This window comes from Eschrichtius robustus, chromosome 10 (assembly GCF_028021215.1).
Source record: "Eschrichtius robustus isolate mEscRob2 chromosome 10, mEscRob2.pri, whole genome shotgun sequence".
NCBI lineage: Eukaryota > Metazoa > Chordata > Mammalia > Artiodactyla > Eschrichtiidae > Eschrichtius > Eschrichtius robustus.
This window is the reverse complement of record NC_090833.1, coordinates 55,871,351-55,885,346: the sequence shown is the minus strand read 5'-3', so window position 1 is coordinate 55,885,346 and position 13,996 is coordinate 55,871,351. Positions and strand designations below refer to the sequence as shown.

The 13,996-nt window shown below is 40.3% G+C and overlaps 2 protein-coding genes across 6 annotated transcripts in view; one reads left to right on the top strand and one right to left on the bottom strand.

The window, feature by feature from the left end:
* The window catches only part of PLGRKT (plasminogen receptor with a C-terminal lysine), a 48,365-nt gene extending 44,085 nt beyond the window's left edge, over positions 1 to 4,280 (top strand). For all 3 annotated transcript variants that reach the window (XM_068553419.1, XM_068553421.1, XM_068553420.1), the window contains 2 exons: positions 493 to 602; positions 3,987 to 4,280. In XM_068553419.1, coding sequence (XP_068409520.1) covers positions 493 to 602; positions 3,987 to 4,108 — 232 coding nt within the window. In that variant the 3' untranslated portion in view covers positions 4,109 to 4,280. The remainder of the gene's footprint in view (positions 1 to 492; positions 603 to 3,986) is intronic.
* CD274 (CD274 molecule) overlaps positions 1 to 13,996 on the bottom strand; it is a 167,969-nt gene that overhangs the window by 74,979 nt on the left and 78,994 nt on the right. The window lies entirely within an intron of this gene.

Below are 13,996 nucleotides of genomic sequence, written 5' to 3'. Positions count from 1 at the left end.
AGGACTTTGATCCAAATAGTACACGTATAGGCAAACAAAGTAACCCTGATAGCTTAGTCCTTGACGGTAACTCTATAGAACCAGGATAGTAATAGTTAATTCTTCCTTTAGTTTCTTAGATTTCTTCTGTACTTTTCTCCATTTTATAAGTAAGAGAGAGGACTGACTTTGCACCAAGACAGAAGGAAGTCTCTACAAATTCATCTCCACAGTCCCTAAGGGATAGATATCAATACTTAAATATTTTTAAAATGAGTAATCTGAGCCTCAACATCAAATAAAGATGAACAAATCATAGACCCTACCCAAGAACCGCAGAATCTGCTGAGGGATTATGGGTAAGCAAATCCTATTTCCATAGAAGAATTAAGTAACTTCTGAAATGGAGGATATTCTTCCCAAAAGCGGATAACTTTTTTCCTTTCATCAAGTACAGAGATATTTATTTACAGGTTATTCCTTGATATTCATTCTTTTTTGTTCTTGAATCAGAGCAATAAAAAAGAAGAAGCCTGCCTTCCTCTTCCCTATCGTTCCATTAGGCTTTGTCCTTACCTACCAGTATGACATGGGCTACGGGACCCTTATACAAAGAATGAAAGGTAAGTCTTTGATAAACCAGAGTCTCAATTTCTGATACATTTTCTGGTTCCAGGATCCACTCCTCACACCCCCTTGACTTATGAAAATTCTGACAAGACTCTCCCTGAGCTACCAATGACCGATATTTCTACCCCCTCTCACATAGTGGTATGCTGGAGTCACCTCATACCAGCTCACAAGAACCAACTGTCAAATGTTCAGGAATTTTGTAAGCTGGTTGTTAAATACAGTCATTATTAAAAATTAAATTTCATAAACTAACACAACATTGTAAATCAGCTATACTCCAATAAAATTTTTTTTAAATTAAATTATATAAACTTACAATTAAATAAATTTAATTTACAGAAAATACATAATATTAAATTATATTTAAAACAATAATAAATAATCAGAACTTAGTTTCTAATTATTTTACAAATATCTGTACTCTTAAGTTATGTATATCTATTCTTTTAAGTTATGTATCTCTACTGTATCTGTATGGTGAAAATGCAGATACAATATATAGATATAATAAAATACAGATACAACTCTGACTTCAGTGACATCCCATTGGTATGTCAGCTTGAAGGTGGTCATGGTGGGAGTATTTACACCATGGAAATCTACAAATACCAAATCAAGGCTTGACTTACTATTTTGTTGATTGTCTAGATCAGGGGTTGACAAACTATGATCTGCAGGCTGGCCACCTATTTTTGAATATAGTTTTACTGGAACACAGACATACCCATTCATTTCTGCTTTTCCATTTCCATGACAGTGCCGAGTCACTGCAACAGATATGTAAGTCCCCACAAGCCTAAAATATTTACTATCTGGCCCTTTAAGAAAGTCTGCCATCCCGTGGTCTAGACTTAAGAAAATGATGAAGAAAATGTTAATAATGTGTATTAGTCTTAAAAGTGTGTTGTGTCCATATCCGTTATGTTGTGAATAGCATAAAAAAATTCAAGAAATGTCCTAATATTTGAAAACTGTTATCTGATTCAACAAAGTCCACAATATTCTCAAACAACTAAAGTTCCAACATATGTCACTGTTTCACTTTTGTCCTACTCATTAACGTAAATGAAAACACCAACCATCATTCATGTTGAAATTATACTTTCTCATCAACTGCTTAGGCGAGCTATGGATAAAAGAGTTCAGCAAAATCAATAAAAACATTCTTTGAGGATCAATTTGCTATATGGAATTTATGATAAAGGGTACTGTACATGTTATTATTATTTATAAATTGTATGCTACATATATTTCATATAAGTAAAATTTATAATAAACTTATGTACATAATAAACTTATGTACATTTGTTTTTGTTCTGGAAAGCTGGTTGTTAAATTTTCACCAGTACTGTGCTGCTCTCACTGAACTCTGGCTTTTATTGCCCTAGAAAATAGCCCTGCTGCTACAGATGCCATTCCTGTCCCAAGAAGACAGAGTTTCCCATTAGTCTAGGATATCCATGTCTTCCAAATTCCCACCACTACACACCTCTCATGAAGATCCCTATTTCCCTACTCCTCTAGCCTTCAACCCAGAGCATGCTGGAAACAGTGCTTTCCCAAGCCTTCATTTTTGCCATCCTGTTCTCTCCTGGGCTGTAGGCCCATCACTATCCCTGAGGCTCTGTGGGGACTGGTTTAGTATGGGAAAGGAGAAGGTGCAGGTATTGGGAGTAGGCAGTAGAACATTTCATTCACAAACTTAGGGAAATGGAGGGATGATATGTTCTTAAAAATTCCCATTTGAAAACAGAAGTACATTTTCCACATAGAAACTATGTTAAAATGTCCTTTGGGGTCAGACATTATTGATATCATAGTTCAGCTATATTGTGGGCTAAACTGTTTTGTTGATGGCCTAGAAATTTATTTATAGCATATATTACTGTGGGAAAATGTATTCTGAGTTCTAAAACACTGATCTACAAGTTAACTTTTGGAGTATAATTCCATTTTAAGCTGGAAACTAACTGTACAAAACTGATTTACTTATGTTAAAACTCATTTCAATAACCTGCTCAGGTTCATGTTACTCATCTGCTTAAGAATTCATTAGTCTGAGCTCAACTATGTCTCACTGGTTATAAGAACATTAGAGTCCCTCATAAAAGTTAGTATGTAGTATTAAGAAATCTCAACTCTATTATACAGCATTCACTTGAACGTATTACTAATGGAGAGCAAATTTATTTTCTAGGAATATTTTGATTGTATAATTGGGAAGTAATTTTATTACAGGTCCATCAGAGTCTATAGAATATAAAAATTTAACTTCCAAGGCATGTTGTGGAAATTTCCTGTTTAAAAAAAAAACAACTTTAGAATCCACCAGGAAACTTACCATATTAAAAAGTTTAGTCTATAATATATAGCCCTGTTAACTAGAGATGACCCCAAGCTATATACTTCCTGTTTAACTGACTTTATTATCAGCCATTCTGTAAACACATACTAAGAATCTGCCATATGGAAGGCACTCTCCCATGGAAACATCTAGTCTGTCATCAATAGCCTGCCTGATTACATACAATTTTATAATGATTTTTACCTAGTATTTAAGACTGAGAAAAAAAAATGTTTGCAGATTGTTGGAATGCTGTGATAATTTGCAAATTGTAGCCTGCCCTGTTGGGTTTGGAGTATAAATTAATTGTGTGTTAAAAGAGGAATATTTCAAGAAAACAACTGCCTTTATTCCCAAGGAAAGTTTATGGAATGTCAACAATACATACTATAGTTTTTCAAAATTTCGCTAGTCTTCAACAATAAAAGTTGGCAAATGTCACTGTGCCCAAGAAATTACTAGCTATTATTTAAGAGGAATTGTTTATAAAAATGTGTATATGTGTGTGGATGTATGTATATATGGACTAAAGAACATTTAATATTATTTGGGGTATTTATAAGTAGTTTCAAGTCAAAGATTAGCTTTCCTGAAAAATTAGAGTTTTTTAGTAAACTTTATTTTCTTCTCACGTCACTTATGATATAATAAGGGGCAACAAGAAGAACTATATGGGGTTTCATCACCCTAAACCCCTCCTAACACAACCAATAGTTATCATCCTGACTTTCCTTCAAGGAAAAAAAATATTACTTGCTATTCTTTCTCTTCTACATTTTAAAATGCTGTCTTCTGTCAAATAAAGTCTCTGGCATCTGATTTATCTCATTATGAATCTTCAGGATTCATTATTGTGTTTCCTTTGGGAGGTCACTTCACCGGGGACAGTGGGTGAAATATTTAACTGTGAGATCTGGGGGCATGCCTTCACACAGTGTTACAGCATGTCACTGGAACACAACAAGTAGGTCTTCTCACAAAATGCTGATGACCCCTTTGTCACCTTGCACATTTCTGTACTTTATTTAAGGTGAAGCCGAGAACATACTGGAAACAGAAAAGAGTAAGTTGCAGCTGCCAAAAGGAATGATCACTTTTGAAAACCTTGAAAAAGCAAGAAGGGAACAGAGTAAATTCTTCATAGACAAATGAAATCATGTTTACCCACCAAATCTCAAAATACAGAATTGTTGACTTGAATCATGGCCTTTACAATTTTTTAAATGCTTGAGATTTTGATATAATGGTTTTTATTTTAAAATAATAAAATTTAAGATGAACTTTATTATTTTAAAATAAAATGTATAACATTCAACACAAAATCATGGAGGTACTCTAAATAACTTTCAGATTTCCTCTGTATGTGTGTGTATCACAAACATCTAGATGTAAAATTAATAAACTATATTATTTTGAATTTCTGGAAGCAAAAGTTGTGTTGTTCTCATTTCTCTGTTGCACACACTTGTGCCATCACATTAATCTCCCACAGATACTGCTTTTATTTGGATCTTTCAATTGTGTCCTGTCTCCACATGATAGAAAACAACTAATATTAATGATTAACATGTATATTGCACTTGCTATGGCCATTGTCTGATTGTTTTGCACATATTCTTGTAATTATCCCAACAATCCCATGAGGCAGGCATCATTTTTTTTTAATAAATTTTATTTATTTATTTATTTATTTTTAGCTGCATTGGGTCTTCATTGCTATGCACGGACTTTCTCTAGTTGCGGCGAGCAGGGGCTACTCTTCGTTGCGGTGCATGGGCTTCTCATTGCAGTGGCTTCTCTTGTTGCGGAGCACGGGCTCTAGGCGCGCAGGCTTCAGTAGTTGTGGCAGGCGGGCTCAGTAGTTTTGGCTTGCGGGCTCTAGAGCACAGGCTCAGTAGTTGTCGTGTACGGGCTTAGTTGCTCTGCGGCATGTGGGATCTTCCTGGACCCGTGACCCCTGCATTGGCGGATTCTTAACCACTGCACCACCAGGGAAGCCCCCATCATTTTTATAGATGTGGAAACTGTGGCATAAAGAGATTGAATTGCTTGCCTAAGGTCATACACAGACAGAACTGGGACATAACCCTAAATGGTTTGGCTCCAGTGTCTATACTCTAAAAGGTCTTGAAAAAGTTATGCCTTAATGCATTCTTGACATGAAAAGACAATTGTGAAAGACAAAAGGTAAAAATATTCAAATAATGACTCGGCACAGTTTCTAGAGAGGTGGGAAGGAGGGGAAGGTTAATTAGGATGTCCACCTTTTTATTTCCACTCACCAGGAAACCTATACTCATAAAATAATCCTATTTATATCCATTCCTACAGTTGCAAACCCTACATACACTAATTCCAAAGATATTTATTAATACCTGCTATGTGTCAGCCACTGTTGTAGGCACTGGGGCTACATGAGTGAATGCATAGACAAGGTTGCTATATCCTAGGCAGAGAAATATGTTCTAGTGAGGAGTGGGAGAGCTGGGGAGAGAACAAATAAACATGAAGATAAACAAGTTCATTTCTGATGGAGACAAATGCAAACAGAATAATAAAAGAATGATTAGAAGAATACTGGGGGAGGCTACTTTAGATCTGGGACAGTAAGGGCTGCCTCTCTGCAGAGGTGACATTTGAGCTAAGACTTGAATGAGGCAGTCCTGTGAAGAGCACATATGGGGATAGGGAAGGGATCTCTAGGCAAAGGGGAGAGCCAGAGGAAATGCTCTGAGACTTGGCATGGCCAGAGAATAGAAAGAAGGCCAGAGAGAATAGTGGAAGATGAAATCTGAAGGGGGGAAACAATTATGAATATAATGGCCACTACCCTCAAGCATAGCAAGATATGGTTTTGAAACAATTATAGCTGTAGAGAACTTGGGCCAGATCTTGAAGCCTCCACTGAATTTCTCCAGGAAGATAAGGAAGTGAAGAGGAATGGCATCTTGGGCAGAAGAAGACTGATTAAAGGCACGTCCATGTGTGCCAAGTCCGGGGATCGGCTGCTGGTTGCTCAGTTTGCCTGGAGCAAGAGGTTCCTTACATGGGGTACTTTTTAAGAAGTGAGCCTGGAGGCACAGCTCAACTCCTGAAGGACATTGGGTGTAACACTCTATAGTTTGCACTCTATCTTCAGGGTAATGGGCATGAAAGAATCTGAATTGGGATCGGGATTAGTCAATTGCAGGGGGAAGATCCCAGCGCCCAATCAATTGCTGCAATGGTCCACCTGAGCATTCACCAGGGCCCAAATTTGGCTATGGCGTGGCTTTGGGGATGGATTCAGGAAAATGAATAATAACAGGACTAGGAAACCAGTTTGAGGTTTTAGAGGGAGAAGGTGATTTCCTTTCATTTAATCCACATGGATTATCTGGGGCCCCTGGAGAACATGGGAAAGAAGTGATTGGGAGGCACACTGGTAGTCTACTGGATATCTAATATCTAGCATTGGTTTGTAGACCATGTCAGAATCTGGAATTGTAAGTCTTTCTTTCCCCTTAAATTCAATCATGCTGTCCAAATATTCCTGACATAGTCTAGCCAGGGCTCACCAAGAGTGGGTTTGAGTCCCCTGCAAGGGTTGACTGGCTAAATAACTTACATGGGATTTGTGTTGCTGTGAAACATATCCAGGCCCTGAGCCCCCTCTGAACCACCAGGCCATTCATTTGTCTTGGCTTCTTGGCATTGACCCTGAGTTAATTAATAATTGTTACTGAATAGAGCCTCTGCTAAACACACGCACATACTCACACTTTTGTTTGCTCCCAATTGTGTGGTGAGGCAAAAATCAAAGCAGAGCTATTAACTAATGGCTTTGCAACTCGACTATATTAAAATATATCCCAATTGTCTTTGGTATTACTGATTATCCAAAGCTTTCCCCCTAATTTATTATTTACAGTATCGTTTAATTGAAAAGACAAACATTTATGCCCTGATTCTTGAGCTATTTCTTAGTCATTTATGTTAATTAATACTTGCATTAATAATAAGCCCTGATTAACAATTAGACATCTGACATTTCCAAATACTGAACCTGATAGGGTCTTTGTTCAACTAGCTTATAACCACAAATTTTTGTGATATTACAAGAAGAATGAGGAAATTATTCTGAGAAAGTGTATAAGGAGAAGGATGAGAAACTATTGTATGATTATGAGCAAAGATTTAGAGATTAAAATAATGGTAGCCTCATCCAATGTCTTTGTCAGTGATTAGGAACAAAGTTGGGGGGAAAAATCTCATCTTCAGTCCATGTGGCTATCCATTTCTCCCCAAACATTGTTGGTTCAACTAAAACAACACAGAGACTCTCTTAGTGTATGCGGAGGTTAAGTCATAGTTTAAAGGAAATAAATACGGGTCCAGAAATTCTCTACAGCAGAATGACCCTTCTTGGAAATCACTTTACAATAGTAAATAATATTGTAATAGTAAAAATGTAATTTATGACATCACAGGACCTAAGTGTTTTGAATGTTTTAAATTCATATTTAAATGAGACAACTGGGGACTAAAATTACAAATAAATAAAGTTTATATGGTGTTCCACCCAATTCAGTTTGTGTTTGGGGGTAATGTTGAATGGTCCTCAATGGTGTAGTACTTAACTGCACTTTGTAAAGATTATCGCAGTGTCCCAAATCTACTCAAAACAGTTTTAATGACAAATACTGAAATTATTGTCAAGATGTTAAAGAGGGAGGGAAGACCTTTAGAAATGGTCTAGTCTAAGCCCCCATTTTTACTGTTGAGAAAATGGAGGCCCCTAGAGATTTACCTAAAGTTTCACATCTGGTAATGGTACTTTGTACTAGAACTTTGGTGTTTGGTATCACCGGCAGGATTTTTTCCAATGCAACATGCTGCCTGACTCTAAGGGGACAATGACAAAGTCAAAATCAAAAATAATTTTTAAAAACTACCACATATGCTCAGTCTCAGAGCCTTAGAAGGTGTCCTAAAGTGAAGTTAAAAGGGCATGAGTTAGGGCTTCCCTGGTGGTGCAGCGGTTGAGAATTCGCCTGCCAATGCAGGGGACACTGGTTCGAGCCCTGGTCTGGGAAGATCCCACATGCCGCGGAGCAACTGGGCCCGTGAGCCACAATGACTGAGCCTGCGCGTCTGGAGCCTGTGCTCCGCAACAAGAGAGGCCGCAATAGTGAGAGGTCCGCGCACCGCGATGAAGAGTGGCCCCCGCTCGCCGCAACTAGAGAAAGCCCTCGCATAGAAACGAAGACCCAACACAGCCAAAAATAAATAAATTTATAAAAAAAAAAAAAAAAAAAGGGCATGAGTTAGAAGAGGATGGGGAGGAATCAGACTCAGATTGCAAAAATAATCTACAACAATGTAATGGGAATATGAGCAATATGAAATTGAAAACATTTTTATAGACTTCAACAATTTTAATATTCACATGTTCAAATGGGATATTCTAGAGACCCTTGCCAGAACCTATTCTGCTCCAGTATTCTGGGAAAGGAACAAACTCTTACTGAGAAAATATATTTTTTTAATATTAAATTTTTTGAGAAAATATTTTTAAATAAAGCCTGTAACTCAGGCGGTGTGGTTTCTCTTGGCCTTCGAGTGTGTCTGTTTTGCATGAGGGTTGGAAATGTTTCCTTAGGTTTGGCCTTGTGGATGCCTACAGGAGATTTCAGGAATACCCTGCATACTACCCACTGTCAATTTGCAGAAAGCTGTTTCTAACATTCAGGGCTAACTATTTAGCATCTCTGCTGATTTTTCTACAGTAACTTTGTGTCAGTCTTGGAGTTTATGAAGGTTGGAACAGTACTTGGGCCAGGAAGCCCAGAATGGCCAGGGGCAGAGAAGGGGAAGTGAGAAAGGCCTAGAAAATAAGAAGAGGACCAAGGAAGTGTAGTCTCATGAAGGAATAGAGCTGGAATTTTACATCAAATGCCTTTCACAGTAAACAGCTCAAGAATGGCTGCCAGGGTTCGGTTACTAGCTTGTTTGGGGGAGCTGAGCCCCCCCCAAGGGCCAAAGTCACCCATGCGATCCCCTCACAGGCCAGTTTATTTTGCTGTGCTAACTTGTTCCTCTGGCTACTTGGATGACAGTAAGAACTGTGCCTGGGGCAGCACAAATTCATCATGACCACAGATAAAAGCAAATGGAAATCTGTACCCCACTGATAACAACTCAGTAGTATTGCTGAGTCTGAGGTTTGGATGACATTTTTGGTATACAATTTCTTAATCCACAAGTGTCACGGGGTTGAATGATGCAATGCTAACCTCAGTTTACCTGGTTTTTTTTGGAGGACTTCATCTATGATCAGTGGCACTTTGTGGGTGTTTTCTGCCCTGCCTGGACATAAGGGACAGACAGACCCTGAACCCAAGTTGGTTTTGGCATTTCATTTGGTATTAGGAGAACAGAGTTAAGAATGTGTCCAAATGAAGTTAAGTCCCATGGAAGACTGGCAATCAGAGATCTATCATAGCTTGAAGGTTTCAAAAAACTGTAAGAACTCAGCTGTTGAATGTATGAGAAAGTCAACAGACTAGAGATATTAGTAGACACTGAAATGTGATAAGGGAAGTCTGTGAAAAGCTGTCAGGATAATATGGTTGGGCTTTGAGGAATATAGGTAACTATTTTTCCTTCTCTTCCCACCATCCCTACACCATTAAAGTACTGCTGATGAAGATCTGACTTGAGTAGAAGGTAGCACCAACTCTATCCACCAAGGCGATTTTGTAAAAGAGAGTGAGACAGAGACAGAGTGAGCGCTAGGAACCCAATATGGATTCTGAGATACTTGACAATTTTACATCTTCCTAAAATAACAGAGAGAAAAACTGGCCTCTGGAATGCTTTTCTTTTCATCTTCAAAGAACTAAAATTTTTGAAAAGAGTCCAACTAATGCTACCTATTTCAAACTAGCAATAATAAAAAGATACCTGGGGTTTGAATACAGTTTGTGCCTATGGATAGTTACTTCTCTGAATTCAATAGCCATGGAAAACATAGGGTGTTGGACTGACCTTCCAGCCAGTTTCCTTGTCTGAACTGCAGACTTAGGACAAGCCCGCTACCTCTGAAACAGCCTGAAAGTCTAACTAGGCAGGCAAAGGAGGTTCTGTTCAGCTTCTGACTTTTCGTTAAGTTCTTTTCAGCAATTCAAGCAGAGACATCAATTTCCTACTAGAACAGGAGAATTTTAGGAAAAGGAAAAATTCAAACAGGCTCATGGGTCATAGTTAAAAGGCATTCTGTTCTCCTTCCCATTTTCTTTTCCTCGGAGATGCTCACTTTTATCTCTTTTAGCTGTCTCAGTGTAGGTTCTCCTTGAAGCGAATTTTGCAATAATGACTTGATCAAGGCATTTATTTGGGAGATGCTCATAGAAACACTTGTGGGGAATTGGGGAAGAAAAGGAAGCCAATAAATGAAGTCTGACCCAGGAAATTACTTCTGTGGGCAACTGGAGCTTAATCCTGCTGGGGAACTCTGAGAAATGGTTTAGAACACACCCTCCCCTCAGGCCAGAGTTATCCCACCCAAGAAGTGAAAGAGCTGGGGTATTTATAACCCACTCTTGAGTTAAGTGGTGGAGGGCAGTTCCTGGTGTGTTATTTCTCCAGCACATATGATCCCAGGCAAAGTGGGATCTAGAGGCCAGAGAAAACCATAAGACAAGAGTGCAGGTGGGGGGACCTTTAAGATGGCAGAGGAGTAAGACGTGGAGATCACCTTCTTCCCCATAAATACATCAAAAATGCATCTACATGTGGAACAACTCCTACAGAACACCTACCGTACACTGGCAGAAGACCTCAGACTTCCCAAAAGGCAAGAAAATTCCCACGTACCTGGGTAGGGCAAAAGAAAAAAGGAAAAACAGAAACAAAAGAATAGGGACGGGGGGCTTCCCTGGTGGCGCAGTGGTTGAGAATCTGCCTGCTAATGCAGGGGACACGGGTTCGAGCCCTGGTCTGGGAAGATCCCACATGCCGCGGAGCAACTAGGCCCGTGAGCCACAACTACTGAGCCTGCGCGTCTGGAGCCTGTGCTCCACAACAAGAGAGGCCACGATAGTGAGATGAAGAGTGGCCCCCGCTTGCCGCAACTGGAGAAAGCCCTAGCACAGAAACGAAGACCCAACATAGCAATCAATCAATCAATAAATCTTTAAAAAAAAAAAGAATAGGGACGGGACCTGCACCTCTGGGAGGGAGCTGTGAAGAAGGAGAAGTTTCCACACATTAGGGCCCCTTCACTGGTGGAGACGGGGTGTGGAAAGGGGGGGAAGCTTCGGAGCCACAGAGAAGAGCGCAGCAACAGAGGTGCAGAGGGCAAAGCAGAGAGATTCCTGCACAGAGAATTGGTGCCGACCAGCACTCACCAGCCTGAGAGGCTTGTCTGCTCACCCGCTGGGCCCAGTAGGGGCTGGCAGCTGAGGCTCGGGCTTTGGAGGTCAGATCCCAGGGAGAGGACTGGGGTTGGCTGCGTGAACACAGCCTGAAGGGGTCTAGTGAGCCACAGCTCACTAGAGGGAGGGAGTCCAGGAAAAAGTCTGGAGCTGCCTAAGAGGCAAGAGACCATTGTATTGGGGTGCAGGAGGAGAGGGGATTCCTTCCCCGTCTGTGTACAGAAGGTAGAGCACTGCCTAAACGAGCTCCAGAGATGGGTGTGAGCCACGGCTATCATCTCGGACACCAGAGATGGGCATGAAATGCTAACACTGTTGCTGCAGCCACCAAGAATCCTGTGTGCAAGCACAGGTCACTATCCACACCTCCCCCACCCCCCGGGAGCCTGCCATTGCCAGGGTCCTGTGATTCAGGGACAACTTCCCTGGGAGAACACACAGCGCACCTCAGTCTGTTGCAACATCATGCTGGCCTCTGCTGCTGCAGGCTCGCCCCGCATTCCAATTATAACTACCATACCCCACCCTCCCCCTGGTCTGAGCGAGCCAGAGCCCCCTAATCAGCCGCTGCTTTAACCCCCTCATGTCTGGGCGGGAACAGATGCCTGAGGGCAACCTACACGCAGAGGTGGGGCCAAAACCAAAGCTGAACCCCAGGAGCTGTGCGAACAAAGAAGAGAAAGGGAAATCTCTCCCAGCAGCCTCAGGAGCAGCAGATTAAATCCCCACAGTCAACTTGATGTACCCTGCATCTGTGGAATACCTGAATAGACAACGAATCATCCCAAAATTGAGTCAGGGGACTTTGGGAGCAACTGTAGACTTGGGGTTTGCTGTATGCGACTAATTTGCTTTTGATTTTTATGGTTATCTTAGTATAGTTTTTAGCACTTGTTATCATTGGTGGATTTGTTTATTGGTTTTCTTGCTCCCTTCTTTTCTGAAAAAATTATTATTACTTTTTTATTTTAATAATTTAAATTTATTTATTTATTTATTATTTATTTTTCTTTCTTTTTTTCTCCCTTGTCTTCTGAGCCATGTGGCTGACAGGGTCTTGGTGCTCAGGTGTCAGGCCTGAGCTACTGAGGTGGGAGAGCCGAGTTCAGGACATTGGACGACAAGAGACCTCCCGGCACCACATAATATCATTCGATGAGAGCTCTCCCAGAGATCTCCATCTCAACGCTAAGACCCAGATCCACTCAACGGCCAGCAAGCTCCAGTGCTGGACGCCCCATGCCAAACAACTAGCAAGAGAGGAACACAACACCACCCATGAGAAGAGAGGCTGCCTAAAATCATACTAAGTTCACAGACACCCCCAAACACACCACCAGACTTGGCCCTGCCCAGCAGAAAGACAATATTCAGCCCCACCCACCAGAACACAGGCTCCAGTCCCCTCCACCAGGAAGCCTACACAACCCAATGAACCAACCTTACCCACTGGGGGCAGACAGCAAAAACAATGGGAACTATGAACCAGCAGCCTGCGATAAGGAGACCCCAAACACAGTAAGTTAAAAATGAAGAGGAAATAGGCAGTCTACCTGAAAAAGAATTCAGAGTAATGATAGTAAAGATGATCCAAAATCTTGGAAATAGAACGGAGAAAACAGAAGAAACGTTTAACAAGGACCTAGAAGAACTAAAGAGCAAACAAACAATGATCAACAACACAATAAGTGAAATTAAAACTCTCTAGAAGGACTCAATAGCAGAATAACTGAGGCAGAAGAATGGATAAGAGACCTGGAAGATAAAATAGTGGAAATAACTACCACAGAGCAGAATAAAGAAAAAAGAATGAAAAGAATTGAGGACAGTCTCAGAGACCTCTGGGAAAACATTAAACGCACCAACATTGGAATTATAGGGGTCCCAGAAGAAGAAGAGAAAAAGAAAGGGCTGAGAAAATATTTGAAGAGATTATAGTTGAAAACTTCCCTAACATGGGAAAGGAAATAGTCAAGTCCAGGAAGCGCAGGGAGTCCCATACAGGAAAAATCCAAGGAGAAACATGCCAAGACACATATTAATCAAACTATCAAAAATTAAATACAAAGAAAAAACATTAAAAGCAGCAATGGAAAAGTAATAAATATCATACAAGGGAATCCCCATAAGGTTAACAGCTGATCTTTCAGCAGAAACTCTGCAAGCCTGAAGGGAGTGGCAGACATATTTAAAGTGATGAAAAGAAAAAACCTACAACCAAGATTACCCAGCAAGGATCTCATTCAGATTCGACGGAGAAATTAAAACCTTTACAGACAAGCAAAAGTTAAGAGAATTCAGCACCACCAAACCAGCTTTACAACAAATGCTAAAGGAACTTCTCTAGGCAGGAAACAAAAGAGAAGGAAAAGACCTACAAAAACAAACCCAAAACAATTAAGAAAATGGTAATAGGAACATACATATCCATAATTACCTTAAATGTAAATGGATTAAATGCTCCAACCAAAAGACAAAGACTGGCTGAAGGGATACAAAAACAAGACCCATATATATGCTGCCTACAAGAGACCCACTTCAGACCTAGGGACACATACAGACTGAAAGTGAGGGGATGGAAAAAGATATTCCATGCAAATGGAAATCAAAAGAAAGCTGGAGT